We start from the raw sequence: 18,151 nt of genomic DNA, 5'->3' as shown, positions 1-18,151 counted from the left end.
CCTCAAATTATTATGATATGATATTCAATTAGAACATCTTCATTAACAGAGATAGCCAATCAAAAGGAATAAGTGGGGCTCCAGCTTAATTTGGCTGCTGTATGATAGTAATATGAAAAGGATGCAGTTTTTCGCATGCAATACTTAGCAGCTGCTACAAATAATGATTATTCTTCAGATTTTAGTGTCGCTGTTAATAAATATAATTGGACTAGATATTGCAACAAATTAACCTGAGACATCTGTATCAACTGGATACATGAAACTATACCTTAAACAACATTTTCTTTTCTTTTTATATGGGAAACTCTGTGGTGTTTACTGGTAGTACAAGGAGCTGCATAAACCTTACAATAGGCAATTTTTGTTGGTCTCATATATTTATATCACATGGCACCACAGAACAAGAGGTTTCTAAAGATCAGAGGGGTGTTAGAAAAAATAAATATTATTCAAGAAAAAACCTATTTAAAGCAATCTTGAATAAGTGAAACATATATTTGAAATGTGGTGTAGATAATTACATGATCCATTTTTTGTACTTCTTTTTAATTAGGTTTAAGAAGAACTTCAAAGTTCAGTCTTATTATACCACAACACAGCTTTCAAGATACCACTGAAAACCTTTCAAATTTGTTTCAAAACATTTTTTGTAACTGCTTTCAACCTAGTTCTGCTGTGTTTCTTCCTTCAGTCATGTATGAACATATTAATAAGTCCATGTTTCAAACAATGGCCCTAAAACTCAAATAAAATACTGTGATTAAACCAATAAAAGATTATATTATACATAAGCAAGCCATGTAACTCCTCGGTGACTTCAGATTTTAATTTCTGAATAAATCATTTGGTACATATTGAAAGGCTCTTTCACATTTTGTTTTAACTAATTTATACTGAAGTTGTAACACAGTGGACCAAAAGAGGTGGTTAATAGTGACCATTTCTCAAATATTTACTGATAATCAAATGAAATGAAGTACGCCAAACATGGGTGAAACAGAAGAAGAAGAAATGAGGTATCAGTTTGATTATGTACTGCAAAAAAGAGTGAAAATGAAATGATATCAGATTATGGTATTTTGCAAGTAGTTCACAAGGAAGCATATCAAAAACAACAGAACCAACACCTGAAGTATCAGAAACAGATACACCATTATCATCACCAACAGCAACAACAACAACAACAACAGAAATGACAGCATCAATGACACCGGGAGCTACACTAGCAGCAGCAGCAAGCAACTCACCATATCCCAGTGAACGACCTACAAGGTGCAGAAAACCTGCCCTTCTGGAGGATTTTTGGTACCTCACCAGGGAAAGGAACGGAGTATGACACCACAAAATACCTTATTTAAGTCAGCAAAGCAGAGAAATCTACAACAAGGTATTTACAACTTTAAAATAATCCACCACAATGTACAGGGCTTGAGCAAGAAATATGAACAATTAGACGTGTTTGTAAATGAAACTATGCCTGATGTGCTTGGTATTAGTGAACACTGGCTATCTGATGCCAAATTAGAACTTTTTAAACCTCAAAACATGGTACTAGCTAATAAGTTTTGCAGATCTACTATCAGAGGTAGGGGTGTATCAATGCATGTTAAGAGCACATTTGATTTTAATTCTGTAAATGTAAGTAAATATTCATTAGAAGGGACAATTGAATTATGTGCAGCATGTATAAAGATACCAAATGATGAAATTTATGTTATATGTTTATATAGACCACCAGGTGAAAACTTCGAAGTTTTCTTAACAATGTTTTGTGACATGATAGAGAATGTTTTTATATCACACCTGAACAAGTTAGTAATTATAGGAGATTTCAACATAAATGTATTAGCAGATAAGTTACACACTAGACTATTCAAGAATACTCTGCTTGAATATAATGTAAGATACCTGATAAACACTGTAATCAGGGAGACTGAGACATGCCAGTCTGCAATAGATAACATAATCACTGGTATTCATCTTTACAATCTTACATCTTCTGTTATTATAAGTGCTTTGTCAGACCACCATGCAGTAGAACTAAGTGTGCACATAAAAAAGGTTCCCACACACAGTTGCTATAGATATATTAGGGTGAATACAGACCAAAATATAACTCAGTTGAATAATATGCTAAGGAATGTGGATTGGAACAGTGTTCTGACACTTCATAGTTATGGCAAATTCTCAAGTGAACTATTCTACATTGTTAACCAAGCCTGCCCATTAATAAAAAAGAGAATTCAGTCACATGCTGTAACCTGAAACTGGATATCAAGTTCAGTCACTGAGGCTAGAGAAAAACTAAGATGGTATGAGTATGCTATGTTAAATGACTTGAGCAATAAAAAATTAAAAGAAGAATTCAAAAAGTTTCAGAAATACTATGTAGACCTCCTAATTTCAGAAAAACAGAAACATTTTGAAAGTGTCATTCAGAACTCAAATAATATCTCCAAAACATCATGGTCACTAGTAAATATAGAAATAGGTAAATCTGGGAACCATACAACTGAAAATCACTTGCTGATAAATGGCACAATAGAAACTGATCAGAATAAGATAGCAGATCTATTTAACAATTACTTTGCTTCTGTTGGCTCCAGCATAAACAATCAGCTTAAAAATCATAAATACAAATTCAGAGGAACACCACTGTCAGGAAGTATATTTTTGATGCCAACAAGTAAAGAAGAAATAATTAAAATAATGAGTAGCTTAAAGAATTCCCATGCAGCAGGATATGATGGTCTTAGTCTGGACACTCTTAAGAAATGTATACATAAAATTGCATCACCTTTATCAACAGTTATCAATTCTCATATGGAAGATGGTTTATTTCCAGATGAGTTGAAAATTGCCCGAGTTGTGCCTATTTTCAAAAAAGGAAACAGGAATTTAGTAGAAAACTTTCGACCCATTTCTGTTCTTCCAATAATATCCAAAATCTTTGAGAAAGTAATATACATAAGAATCTGGAACTTCCTGGTATGCAAAAAAGTGATTTCTAAGGGGCAGTATGGGTTTGTCAAGGGGTCATCCACCATTACAGCAGCAACAAACTTAATCGAAGGTGTCACTCAAGCAATAGATAATAAAGAACATGTATGTGGCATCTTTCTAGACTTACAAAAAGCATTTGACTGTGTTGATATGACCATATTGCTGGACAAACTGTGGAACTATGGCATTCGAGGCACAGCCCATAATCTGATGAGGTCCTACTTGACAAATAGGAAGCAGTTTGTGTCTATTAGCACTACAGAGGGAACGTGATTTATGTAAATGATATTCAGTCCATAACAAACCATGCAACAGCTATCTTATATGCAGATGATACCACGTTAATATGCAGCAATCCAAGCTATTCACAGCTCGAAGTGGAATCCAATACTGCAGCAGGCTTAATTCTGCAGTATTTTAATGAAAGCAAACTAAAATTAAACACAAATAAATCTGTCTATATTGAATTTGATCTTGGGAGGCAAAAAACTCATGAAAACCAAACCTTAATGAGTGACGAATACATTAAAAAACAATACTCGACCAAATTTCTTGGCCTGACACTAGATGCAGAGTTAAACTGGTCTGATCATGTGAATGATATTGGCAAAAAGCTATGTACTACCATATATGTCCTAAGAAAACTGACACCTTTTTGTAACATCACCACTCTGAGGCAAATATATTATGCACTATTTGAATCCCATCTAAGTTATGGGATAGAGGTATGGGGATCCAGCAGTAAAGGTAATATGAAAAGTGTACTTACCTTACAAAAGAAGGCACTTAGAATTATGGGAATGAAATGTGTCAGGGAGTCCTGCAGAAATTTGTTTAAAGAATTTAAAATACTAACTGTTCATAACCTGTATGTGCTGAAGATAATCATTATGGCAGTAAACAGTAACAAAACACTTAATAAAGAAATACACGATCACAACACTAGAGGTAGAGAGAGACCCCACATCATCTCTCATAGAATAACACTTTATGAGAAAAGCCCTCACTATGCTGGCATAAAACTACTGAATTGCTTCCATCCTAATATCTCCAAATTGCCCATTACAAAACTAAAAATGAAATTAAAATTATGGCTCCTAAACAATCCTGTATATTCAATAGATGAGCTTCTAGATTTAGTACACTCGTATGATGGAAGATCATCTATCTAAAAATACACTCCTGGAAATGGAAAAAAGAACACATTGACACCGGTGTGTCAGACCCACCATACTTGCTCCGGACACTGCGAGAGGGCTGTACAAGCAATGATCACACGCACGGCACAGCGGACACACCAGGAACCACGGTGTTGGCCGTCGAATGGCGCTAGCTGCGCAGCATTTGTGCACCGCCGCCGTCAGTGTCAGCCAGTTTTCCGTGGCATACGGAGCTCCATCGCAGTCTTTAACACTGGTAGCATGCCGTGACAGCGTGGACGTGAACTGTATGTGCAGTTGACGGACTTTGAGCGAGGGCGTATAGTGGGCATGCGGGAGGCCGGGTGGACGTACCGCCGAATTGCTCAACACGTGGGGCGTGAGGTCTCCACAGTACATCGATGTTGTCGCCAGTGGTTGGCGGAAGGTGCACATGCCCGTCGACCTGGGACCGGACCGCAGCGATGCACGGATGCACGCCAAGACCATAGGATCCTATGCAGTGCCGTAGGGGACCGCACCGCCACTTCCCAGCAAATTAGGGACACTGTTGCTCCTGGGGTATCGGCGAGGACCATTCGCAACCGTCTCCATGAAGCTGGGCTACGGTCCCGCACACCGTTAGGCCGTCTTCCGCTGCCGTGCGGTTAAAGGCGCTGCAGTCTGGAACCGCAAGACCGCTACGGTCGCAGGTTCGAATCCTGCCTCGGGCATGGATGTTTGTGATGTCCTTAGGTTAGTTAGGTTTAACTAGTTCTGAGTTCTAGGGGACTAATGACCTCAGCAGTTGAGTCCCATAGTGCTCAGAGCCATTTTTGAGCCGTCTTCCGCTCTCGCCCCAACATCATGCAGCCCGCCTCCAGTGGTGTCGCGACAGGCGTGAATGGAGGGACGAATGGAGACGTGTCGTCTTCAGCGATGAGAGTCGCGTCTGCCTTGGTGCCAATGATGGTCGTATGCGTGTTTGGTGCCATGCAGGTGAGCGCCACAATCAGGACTATATACGACCGAGGCACACAGGGCCAACACCCGGCATCATGGTGTGGGGAACGATCTCCTACACTGGCCGTACACCACTGGTGATCGTCAAGGGGACACTGAATAGTGCACGGTACATCCAAACCGTCATCGAACCCTTCGTTCTACCATTCCTAGGCCGGCAAGGGAACTTGCTGTTCCAACAGGACAATGCACGTCCGCATGTATCCCGTGCCACCCAACGTGCTCTAGAAGGTGTAAGTCAACTACCCTGGCCAGCAAGATCTCCCGATCTGTCCCCCATTGAGCATGTTTGGGACTGGATGAAGCGTCGTCTCACGCGGTCTGCACGTCCAGCATGAATGCTGGTCCAACTGAGGCACCAGGTGGAAATGGCATGGCAAGCCGTTCCACAGGACTACATCCAGCATCTCTACGATCGTCTCCATGGGAGAATAGCAGCCTGCATTGCTGCGAAAGGTGGATATACACTTTACTAGTGCCGACATTGTGCATGCTCTGTTGCCTGTGTCTATGTGCCTGTGGTTCTGTCAGTGTGATCATGTGATGTATCTGACTCCAGGAATGTGTCAATAAAGTTTCCCCTTCCTGGGACAATGAATTCACGGTGTTCTTATTTCAATTTCCAGGAGTGTATATGTAATCTCAGGTCTTAGACTGTGTCACAAACTGTAAATATTTGAATGTCAGATATGAATACTGTTACAAACTGTAGAATCCTTAATCTAAGTATGGCAATAACAACTTTTTTTTCTGTATAGTCCATGTATGTAACTCTGTTCTCTCAACTAAATTTAGAAAAAGTTGTGTAGATAAAAGTGCCGGCCAATAATATGTAACCCTAGTAAGTAAGGCTCTGACTTATCCAGAAGACTGGAACAAAAAAAAACCTTTTTTTGTAATCAGTTGATGTTGAATCAAAATAAAATAAATAAATACATAAACAAGGACATGTAAGCATTTTCCTGCAAACGAATTATGGCTATTGTGTAAGCACATTTAAAGGGCAAAGAAGCTCACTACCTCTTGATATTCTGCTCTTCTTCTAGTTTAAGTCTACACAGCACACAGTAAATACAAACCACAGTCACCCACTGCTCACATCAATTGCTGTGGGAAAATCCCCATGTTCAGAAAAATGGATAAGCAATTAGTTGTACCATTTTTCAAATCAGTGATTGAACAATTTCATTAAGGCAAGGAACATATAGAATACTTGTTTCTAAAGTTGAATTGTTGTTCAGTCTCTATATAAATAGATACTTATCTTTACATAAGAACATGGCAAAGATCTCCAATGGTGAAGGAGAAACATTCCGAGACCTTCGAAAGAAATACTGACTACAGCACATAGGTACAAATCCAAGTATAAAACTAGAGTTAGGCAGGTATTAACTAAACTACAATAAGGATAATGGCTAAAACCTTCCAAATCTATTGTAGCAAACTCTTTTTGCATGGGTCTCTTCATACACAAATAAAAATTTTAGTCATATTTCAAGGCTATTGTTAGTAATAAAATTAGTGGCCAGATACTTGTTGATGGCATGAAATCTGAAAAATCAATAGCATTATAAAAACCAAAATGTTTGATATGGATATTAAATGTTCCTTGACAAAGGACAGTTGTCATATTCAACTGCCATACTACTGATGGATGCTATACTACAGACGAATTCTTTAGTTATTGGTAATACTGGTGTCAAAAAGCACCTGCAATCATTTAAACTTAACAAGTGCTGTACCTGTTATGTTTATTACAAGTGACCTATTTTCACACTTAGTCATAATTTACTGAATACCCCTGAACAGAGAACAGTTTACTTCAGTTGGTTGTGAGCATAGATGAAACCCTCCACAAAACACACAGCAGAGATGACATAACTACTATTCTATATCATGCACCTCTCTCTGCAGTAAAGTCATGGAAATACTCTGTATTTATATATAAAACCAATCTGGAACAAAATGACCTGACCATGAAAAATTCAACTCTTCGTATGATATCCTGAAAGCCATGGGTGGAGGTAACCTGGTGTGTTTCTAAACCTTTAAATTTTTGATTCATTACCACAATGATGCCTGCAAAAGAAAATATATTCTTATGGTATATGCATTAATGTTGCCGAATGGACTGAAGATGAGAATCAACCACAAATACAGATGTAATTTGGAATGTGCCAGAGGGAAGTTTGATGAGGTCAATGCTTTTCATACTCTATATTAACAGATTTTGTTGATGCATTTCATTGGAATTCCAAATTTTTGTTGTATGGTGCAGTTATTTATGGGAAAGAATCATGAAATAAAAATTTCAGTTAAACCCTACCAGATCTCAGCCATCTGCAAACATTCCAGCTAGCTTTTAACCTAGAGAAATATGAACTTGTACATTTTAGGAACCATAAAAATGCTTTTGACTACATGAATAATGAGTCACAATTGGAATCAGTTAAGTCAAACAAAAATCTCACAATAATAGCACATGCTGATAAGAAATGGTTTGCTCAAATAAACACTGCTGCAGGTAATGCAAATGGCTAACTTCAGTTAATGGATAGGATACTAGTAAATTACGATTTTCTGGGAAAAAACATTGCTTAATAGGCATTTCTATGACCTATACTGGAATACTGAGCAAGCACATGAACTTCATTGACAGAGGTAAAGTTGTAATAAATTAAACAGTTGGTTTGAACATCACAGTGCCTTACTTGGCATGGTGCTACTGGAGCTGGCTTGCCCCTCCCTTCTTTCAGCATTTGAATTGACTTACTTAGTGAGCTATAGAAAGTCCACTGTTTAACAAGGACTCCAAAAGATGGTGCAATTCAACATTTTTTACGTTAACAAAGATTACCAGAGATGAAAGAAGTGATATGGAACATATAAAAATTGTAAGACTGCCTTGGACTCAAACCTGACACCATTAAATCCTTAGTCTGGCACTTTACCACTGAGCCACACATGAGTTCCATGTCAGATCTGATTAAGAGGAGACACTGAACATATACAAATAAAGACAATACAAAAAATCACAGTCAAAGCAAGTAATGAAATTCTGATATGTTGACACTGGGGAACTGTTTTAGAAGCATGTTCTACTTAGAAAGTTTGGAAAGTCAGTAATCATGATAGAATCTGCAAATATTCTTCAAATCTCTACACATGGTATGAAAGAAAATATTAAATTACAATGCACTACAATAAAGCCTCTTGTCATGCACTTTACAGCAATTTGAACATAGTATATGAAGATGCCGGATTGATTACGTATTAACAGCAGTCAACTGAAGGAAGTTTTTTTAGTTAGATACTAAAGCAAAGAAACACACAAGTAAGGTCTAACCTTACCACTAAATAACCTTTAATTGGAATGAAATAATAGAATATTACAACTAGAAAAATAAATCGCTCAGTAATAAATTGTGCAGTTCATAATTGAACTCTATGGAAAAGACTGTTACTTTTCATTCTGAAAAAGAGGTACTTAGTACATATACTAGGTTCACCACAATTAGGTGCTTTACAGTTGTTATTACTTTGAAACTAAACATGAAATCTCTTTCAACCTATAATGTGTGGTGCATATGGCCTGATAATTTTTGTAATTTATTGTGATCACCAAAGCAGGTATTTTCATATAGTTTGAATAAACTTTGTGAAACTGGTGATGCCGTGCAGAGTGGCCGTGCAATTTGAGGTGTCATGTCACGGACAGTGAGGCCCTTCCCTCTGGAGGTTCGAGTCCTCCCTCGGGCATGGGTGTATGTGTCGTTCTTAACATAAGTTAGTTTTAGTAGTGTGTAAGACTAGGGACTGATGGCCTCAGCAGTTTGGTCCCTTGGGAATTCACACACATTTGAACATTTGAAACTGGTGACAATTATACTAATAAATAAACTTCATGCAAGCACTTTTGTAGAAATAAAAAAGCTAAACAGGACATTATTCGTAATGAGAAAAGGTATTCATATTACCGCAGTGTTGCTGACCACTCTGCCCAAGATGTAATTACTTAGCTGGAGGTAGAAAACATTTGGACCATGTGCCCGCTCACTGCCAACTAAGAAAAGGTGTGCAAGACCACCAAACAACTGCTCAGACTCTGAATAATCCATAATATAATTTCCTGTGTTCCATTTATGATTGTTTGGGGATGTGATATACTGCAACAGCAGTGATGCCAAAGGTTTCCTGAAACAACAGACTTTCATCACCAAAAATAGAAATATTGTGAAGAAACTAAAATACATCATAATCTGTTACTGATATGAAAACTTCCCTTTCAACATCCTTAACATAAGACTCATTACATTAAAAGGTGGATATCCTACAAAAAGGTGGACATTCTACAACAGATGGGATTTGTGTATAATGTTTAGCATTCTTATAACAATAAAGTAACAACAGATAAATGAAGGCTGAAAGATACTCTTGCCTCTGTATTTCTATGTGCAAAACTGTGATATTACATCTATTAGTGTCAATATAATCTACATGGATAGATAAAAGAATCTACTCACCTTGCAGCAGCAGGAGAACACACACGTAGACCGAATCACTCTTTCATTCTCACCCCATCCAGTAAGTCTCCCCTGAGCTGGGGTTTTGGGTGACTTTTCTCCACTCTACACCTTTCCCTAAACCTCTCCAGTTCTTTCCCTTCACCCCTCTTCCTTCCCCTTCAACTCTTCTACCAGAATAATGAGCCACTGGCTCTGATCGCTTGTGAGAGTTAAACCTTCCTGTGTGTGTGTGTGTATGTGTGTGTGTGTGTGTGTGTGTGTGTGTGTGTGTGTGTGTGTGTGTGTGTGTGTGTGTTTGTGTGTGTGTGTGTGCGTGTGTGCGCGTGCGTGCATGCGTGGGTATGGGTGTTCTACTGCAGCTGCTTGGTGTGTAGATATTTTATCTATTATCTGAATGGTAGATTTTGATATTAACCCAGAATTAAACTCTCTGAAGACACATAATGTATGTAATACTGATTCTAATTTGCTAGAAATATGAAATAATAATTTCGTTTACTTTATGAACAGTTTGTCACATGCACCACCATTTATCCTGTGATGTATTAGGTGGTCTTACGAGGGCAGTTCAATAAGTAATGCAACACATTTTTTTTCTGAAACAGGGGTTGTTTTATTCAGCATTGAAATACACCAGGTTATTCCCCAATCTTTTAGCTACACAACACTATTTTTCAACGTAATCTCCATTCAATGCTACGGCCTTACGCCACCTTGAAATGAGGGCCTGTATGCCTGCACGGTACCATTCCACTGGTCGATGTCGGAGCCAACGTCGTACTGCATCAATAACTTCTTCATCATCCACGTAGTGCCTCCCACGGATTGCGTCCTTCATTGGGCCAAACATATGGAAATCTGACGGTGCGAGATCGGGGCTGTAGGGTGCATGAGGAAGAACAGTCCACTGAAGTTTTCTGAGCTCCTCTCGGGTGCAATGACTTGTGTGAGGTCTTGTGTTGTCATGAAGAAGGAGAAGTTCATTCAGATTTTTGTGCCTACGAACACGCTGAAGTCATTTCTTCAAATTCTGAAGAGTAGCACAATACACTTCAGAGTTGATCGTTTGACCATGGGGAAGGACATCGAACAGAATAACCCCTTCAGCGTCCCAGAAGACTGTAACCATGAATTTACCGGCTGAGGGTATGGCTTTAAACTTTTTCTTGGTAAGGGAGTGGGTGTGGCGCCACTCCATTGATTGCCGTTTTGTTTCAGGTTCAAAGTGATGAACCCATGTTTCATCACCTGTAACAATCTTTGACAAGAAATTGTCACCCTCAGCCACATGACGAGCAAGCAATTCCGCACAGATGGTTCTCCTTTGCTCTTAATGGTGTTCGGTTAGACAAAGAGGGACCCAGCGGGAACAAACCTTTGAATATCCCAACTGGTGAACAATTGTGACAGCACTACCAACAGAGATGTCAAGTTGAGCACTGAGTTGTTTGATGGTGATCTGTCGATCATCTCGAACGAGTGTGTTCGCACGCTCCGCCATTGCAGGAGTCACAGCTGTGCACGGCCGGCCCGCACGCAGGAGATCAGACAGTCTTGCTTGACCTTGCGGCGATGATGACACACGCTTTGCCCAACGACTCACTGTGCTTTTGTCCACTGCCAGATCACCGTAGACATTCTGGAAGCGCCTATGAATATTTGAGATGCCCTGGTTTTCCGCCAAAAGAAACTCGATCACTGCCCGTTGTTTGCAACGCACATCCGTTACAGACGCCATTTTAACAGCTCCGTACAGCACTGCCACCTGTTGGAAGTCAATGAAACTATATGAGACGAAGTGGGAATGTTTGAAAATATTCCACAAGAAATTTACGGTTTTTTCAACCAAAATTGGCCGAGAAAAAAAATGTGTTGCATTACTTATTGAACTGCCCTCGTACAACATGTGTGATAGAATCATTATTTTTCTCAGTACATTAGGAACTTTTATCCCTATAAATAATTTGAAGTAAAAACATTATCTGTTACTTAAAGCTGTATGGATACTAGATAAACTAATCCTTTCATTCTGATCTACAAAATTTCCTGTGGGGTAATTTACTATGAGCTGTTACACACTACTGTAATGAGAAGACTTGAGCCCACCTACTATGTTTCTCTGATCTTATTCCTATGTAAGCAATGCTATAATAATCTTGCAACAATGATTAGAGATTAGATTAGTAGTTGTTTCATAGATCATGAATACGACACTTTTAATTATGTGGAATGAGTCAGGTTAATAAAAGGTGTCTATACAACATATTACATTACACAAAATATTAAATGACACTTTTTTTTGGGGAGATTACCCACTTACTATATCCAAAAATTCATCTAATGAGTAGAAGGAGTTGCCATTAAGAAATTCTTTTAATTCCCTTTTAAATGCTATATGGCTATCTGTCAGACTTTTGATGCTATTAGGTAAGTGACCAAAGACTTTCATGGTAGCATAATTTACCCCCTTCTGAGCCAAAGTTAGATTTAACCTTGAGCAGTGAAGATCATCCTATCTCCTATTGTTGTAGCCATCTACACTGCTATTACTTTTGAATTCATTCGGATTGTTAATATCAAATTTCATAAGTGAATATATGTATTGTGAGGCTACAGTGACGATCTCTAGCTCTTAAAATAAGTGTCTGCAGGATGATCTTGGATGAGCTCCAGCAATTATTCTGATTACACACTTTTGTGCAATGAACACTCTTTTACTCAATGATGAGTTACCCCAGAATGTGATGCCATACGAAAGCAGAGAATGAAAGTAGGCATGGTAAGCTAATTTACTCAGACGTATATCGTCAAAATTTGCAATGACCGTAATAGCATAAGTACCTGAACTTGAAACGTTTCAGCAGATTCTCAGTGTGTTTTTTCCAGTTCAACCCCTCATCAATGCATACACCAGGGCTTCACAATATACGTGCTCGCGGAGCAAGCTGTGAGCAGCAAGGCGTGAGCACGGAGCAGCGCGAGCACGCTACCCCTACTACCGGACCAGAGCGGAGAGTGGGGAGAGTCACGTGGTGCACACAACAGCTGCTGCCAGTCAATGTAAATCCATGGCCTCCCGCAGGGATATCACTCACGAATTATTACTGCGACAAATGAGACAAATAAAGGAGAATGTACACCTGCCACATAATTTTATTAGCTTAGTGTATGCCTCTACATTCGTATTAATTTGTGAACTATTACACAATAAAAGGTGTCACTAAAGTGTGGGATTCTCAGTTATCTTGTACTTTTTGCCCTTAATAATTGCGTCCATGTTCGGAGTAACTGTTCTTGTGCATCGTAGGCGCAGCGTACAGTTTAAATTTCGATCAGACAATGCGTTTCTCAGGCGTGTCTTGTTACATTTCACTGTAGAGAACAGTTGTTCACAAACATACGTGGAACGGAACATTAATATTATTGTAGCCGACAGTTTGTGCAAACGAGGAAATCTATCCTGAGGGAAATGTCTGTAGAGTTCCAAAATGTTTTTCTTGTTCTGAAATTTGTCTCTGTATTCTCTGTCACACTGCAGGTCAATAATTTCTAGTTGCAGCTCAGGACGAATCTCTTCAATATTCGCTGAATATGGAGAGGATAACAGATCAAAGTCACTGTCTAGTACTGTCAGATCTTGAAAGCATTGATCAAATTCTTCCTTAAGGGCAACTAAACTATGTGAATAACGTTCACAGTCTTTGTGAACATCTTGCATGGATGATAATTTAGGAAAATGAGCTAGATTTCCTGTTTCCAGCTGACTCACCCAAAGTGTCAATTTCATTTTAAAAGCTCGTAGTCGATCTATGAAATGAGTAATTATCAGATCTTTACCTTGTAGTGAAATGTTCAAAGCATTCAGATGGCTAGTTAAATCTGCCAAGAATGCGAGATCACATTTCCATGAAGGCTCTTTCAATTCAGGAACACACATGTTATTTATTTCCTTGAGCATATTTATCTCATGTAATAGGCAAAAAAGTCGATTTAATAATTCGCCACGACTAAGCCAGCGGACCTCGCTGTAATAAGGCAGACTACCACGCTACCACACTGACTTTCTACATCCTCAAGAAAGCTTTTAAATTGCCTGTGTAGTAGCCCATGCTTCCTTCTATAATTGATTGTACGAACAACAACACTCTTCACATTTTTTAGAGTGATACTCTTTGCACATAAGTTTTCCTGGTGGATCACACAGTAAACGCCCCATATTTCATTTGGCACGGTCAGTTTTTGCATTTTCTCCTTCAACAGCGCAACGAAACCTGATTTTTTCCCTGTCATCGCTGGTGCACTGTCTGTAGACACTGAAACTAAAGAATACCCGGCAATCCTATATATTCAACACTTTCTTCAATACTACTTAAAATATCACATCCGGTTGTAGTGTTCTTCATGGCTACTACATCGGGGAGCTCCTCCCTCACATGAAGATCTCTTTTAACACCTCTAATAAATATGGCAAGCTGCGCTGTTCCAGTGATATCAACACTTTCGTCCAGAGCTAGAGAATAAGCCATAAAATCTGTACAGATATTTGCAAGCTGGCTCTGGACGTCGTCTGCCATGTCCTGTATGCGACGCATAATGGTCATGTTAGATATTGGCACAATCCGAAACTGTTCAACTTGAGATGGACACAAATGTTCTGCTGCAACTACCAAACATTCTTTTATTAAATTGCCATCAGTGAAGGGGCGCAGGGATTTTGCTAAAAGCAAAGCAATTTTGTAACTCACTCTAAGAGCTGCCTCAGTTGATTTTTCTTCGGCGTCCAGATCTTCTTCGGATAGCTTTCTTTTAAGTTTAATAACTTCCTGTGCACGATCTGGTCCATCACATTTTCCACTTCTGTAGTCTTTCATGTGGTACGACATATAATGTCACAGCAAATTAAATTTCCTAAAAGAATTCAGCGTTTTGTGACATACTAAACATTTTGCAACATCATCTTTTTCTGTAAACGGATACAATTCCTCCCAACTGCGAAAGCATGGTTGGGGCTACACAACGGTGACTTGACATGATTCTTAACCAACGAAGTGTCTGTTAGAGCTGATCGTAGTACTTTAAAAGTTACACAGTCGGCGCGATTTCAATAGGCAAGCTGCGGCCCTATTCAAACGTGCGCGCGCATTTCCCCTCCCTCCCCTCCCTCCCTACTCCGCGACCTTGCACCTGCTCGCGAGCACGTGCCTGAGCAGATGCGAGTACTTGCGCTCAAAACTGGCCAGTTGTTAAGCCCTGGCATACACCTAGAAATTTGGAATATTCTACCTTAGCTACCAATTTCTGATCGAAGTCTATATTTATTAATGGTGTCATTCTATTTACTGTGTGGAATTGTATGTACTGTGTTTTGTCAAAGTTTAATGAGAGTCCATTTGCAGAGAACCACTTAATGATTTTCTGAAAAACATCGTTCACAATTTCACCAGTTCATTCTTGTCTGTTGGGTGTGATAGCTATACTTGTATCATTGGCAAAAAGTACCACCTTTGCATCTTCGTGAATATAGAATGGCAAGTCATTAATATATATTAAGAACAGCAGAGGACCCAAGACTGAATCTTGTGGCACCCCATTCTTGATTGTTCCCCAGTTTGAGAAATCACCAGTTTTTTGCATATTATGTGAACTGCTTATTTCAACTGTCTGCACTCTTCCAGTTAGGTATGATTTAAACCATTGGAGCACTGTCCCATTCATACCACAGTACTTGAGCTTATCTAGAAGTATTCCATGATTTACACAATCAAAAGCCTTTGAGAGATCACAAAAAATCCCAACAGGTGACTTCCGGTTACTCAGAGCATTTAATATTTCATTAATGAAAGTATATATAGCATTTTCTGTTGAAAATCCCTTCTGGAAACCAAACTGACATTTTATTAAAACTTTATTTTTACAAAGGTGTGAAGCTACTCTCCAATACATTACTTTTTCAAAAATTTTGGATAAGGCAGTCAGAAGAGAGATTTGGTGGTAGTTGTTGACATCAGACGTATCCCCTCTTTTATGCAGTGGTTTAACAATGGCATACTTCAGTCTATCTGGGAACATACCCTGCTTCAGAGAGCTATTACATATGTGGCTAAGAATCCCACTTATTTTTTGGGAACAAGCTTTTATTATCCTGCTGGAAATGCCATCAATTTCACGTGAGCTTTTATTCTTGAGAGAGTTTATCATCTTCCTAATTTCAGCAGGAGAGGTGGGTGGAATTTCAATTGTATCAAATGGTGTGGGTAAGGCCTCTTCCATTAACTGCCTTGCTTCTTCTAATGAACATTTAGATCCTATTTTCTCTACAACATTTAAAAAATGATTATTCAAAATGTTTTCAACTTCTGGCTTGTTGTTTATCAAGTTTCCATTCACTTCGATGGTGATGCCAGCATCCTGTACTCTTTCCCCTTTCTCCCTTGTGATAATATTCCAAATTGTTTTGATTTTCTTATCAGAGGTATTAATCTCAGACATGGTGCACATGCTTCTGGACTTTTTAATAACCTTTCTTAAAGTAGCACAGTAGTTTTTTATAATATTTGGCTGTTTCAGGGTCATTACTCTTTCTTGTTGTTAGATACAGTTCCCTTTTGTGCTTACAAGATATTTTTATTCCTTTAGTAAGCCAAGGTTTTTTGCATCATTTCTTATAATTAGATTTAACTACTTTCTTGGGAAAACAGATTTCAAATTCTCTTACAAGTGTATCATGAAATAAGTTATATTTTAAATTAGCATCGGCTACCTTATACACCTCATCCCTGCCTAACTGCTGTAATGAGCCTTAATTTCATAAGAAGTTATTTGTAAAATTCAGATAAATATTATTTTAGAAAATTCTGGGTGGAATAGGCCCATTATGGAGTGAGCAAAAGGAATCGTTACATGTGCAACAAAAGTGCTGAGGAATGGAGTGGCATACAACAAGAACTTGAGCAATGTGGCTTAGCTTATGTACTTGGGGTTCTTCTTCAGAACATATGAACACACATGTATGCTTTTTGTCCATCTTTCAGTTCCATAAGAGATTATGCTCCAGTTATATACTTTCCAAAAAGGCTTCCTATCACTCAAATTTATATCAGTTCTTAATAAAGTTCCCTTTTTTCAAAGCACTTTTCTTCCTTTTGTCAGTCTGTATTTGATGTCCTCTTACTTTGGCCACTGTAAATTATTTTGCAGCCCAAATAGCAAACCTTATCAAATATGTTTAATGTCTCATTTCCTTATACTCATACAATTCTACCACACCAACCTGACTACTTTCCATTACCCTTGTTTTACTTTTGTTGATACTCGTCTTATAACCATTTTCAAGATGCCATCCATTCCATTCAACTATTCTTGCACATCATTTTCAGTTTGTGATACAATTACAATGTCATTGGCAATTCCCATGGTTATTATTTCTTGTCCCTGAACTTTAATTCCTGTTCCACATTTCTCCTTGTTTTCCTTTACTGCTTACTCAATACACAGTTTTAATAACATCAGGGAGAGGTTACAGGCCTGTCTCACTCCATTCTCAGTCACTGCTTCCCTTTTATGCCCTTTGACTTTTGCAACTTCAGTCTGGTTTCTGTCAAGTTATAAATAACTATTTGCTCTCTGTATTTTACCCCAGCTACCTTTAGAGTCTCAAAGAGAGTATGCTAGTTGACATTAACAAAAGCTTTCCATAAATCTAGAAATGCTATAAATTATGTTTGTCTTTCTTTAGTCTACTTTCTAAAATAAGTTGTAGGCCTAGTGTCAGTTTTGCTTCATGTGCTCCCACATATCTCCATAACTCAAACTGATATTCCTCAAGGTTGCCTTCTACTATGTTTTTTTCTATTTTTCTGTAAATAATTGGTGACAGTATTTTGCAACCATGATTATTAAATTGATGCTTTGGTAATTTCCACACCTGTCCACATCTGCCTTCTTTGGAGTAGGGTTTATTACATTTTTCTTTATGGCCGAAGGTATTTTGTCCGACTGATATTTCTTGCACAGAGTTTGGAATATGTTTCTCATGGCTGTCTATCTCAAGGATCTAAATAATTCTGACAGAATGTTGCCTATTATAGAGGATTTCTTTAAACTTAGGTCTTTCAGAGATGTGTCAATCTCCTCTTGCATTATCATAACTCCCGTGTCATCCTCACTTATTTCCTCTTCTCTTTCTATAATACACTGAGGTGACAAAAGTCATGGGACAGTAATAGGCACATATACACATAGTGTACACAGGATATAAAAGGATGGTGCATTGGCAGAGCTGTCATTTGTGCTCAGGTGATTCATGTGATAATGTTTCCGATGTGACTATCACCACACAATGGGAATGTACAGACTTTGAACACGGAATGGTAGTGGGAGCCCGTTTCATGGAGCATTCCATTTTAGAAATCATTAGAAAAGCCAATATTGAGATCCACAGTGTCATGAGGGTGCTGA

The 18,151-nt window shown here is 38.5% G+C and overlaps 2 protein-coding genes across 3 annotated transcripts in view; both read right to left on the bottom strand.

Moving 5' to 3' along the window:
• Nucleotides 1–18,151, bottom strand: part of LOC126248044 (uncharacterized) — a 557,758-nt gene that overhangs the window by 11,296 nt on the left and 528,311 nt on the right. The window lies entirely within an intron of this gene.
• LOC126248043 (uncharacterized) overlaps nucleotides 1–18,151 on the bottom strand; it is a 706,800-nt gene that overhangs the window by 377,534 nt on the left and 311,115 nt on the right. For both annotated transcript variants that reach the window (XM_049948671.1, XM_049948672.1), the window contains exon 11: nucleotides 9,146–9,362. In XM_049948671.1, coding sequence (XP_049804628.1) covers nucleotides 9,146–9,362 — 217 coding nt within the window. The remainder of the gene's footprint in view (nucleotides 1–9,145; nucleotides 9,363–18,151) is intronic.

Source organism: Schistocerca nitens, chromosome 3 (genome assembly GCF_023898315.1).
Source record: "Schistocerca nitens isolate TAMUIC-IGC-003100 chromosome 3, iqSchNite1.1, whole genome shotgun sequence".
NCBI lineage: Eukaryota > Metazoa > Arthropoda > Insecta > Orthoptera > Acrididae > Schistocerca > Schistocerca nitens.
Note: the sequence above shows the minus strand (reverse complement) of the source record. Positions and strands in the feature narration are given on the sequence as shown.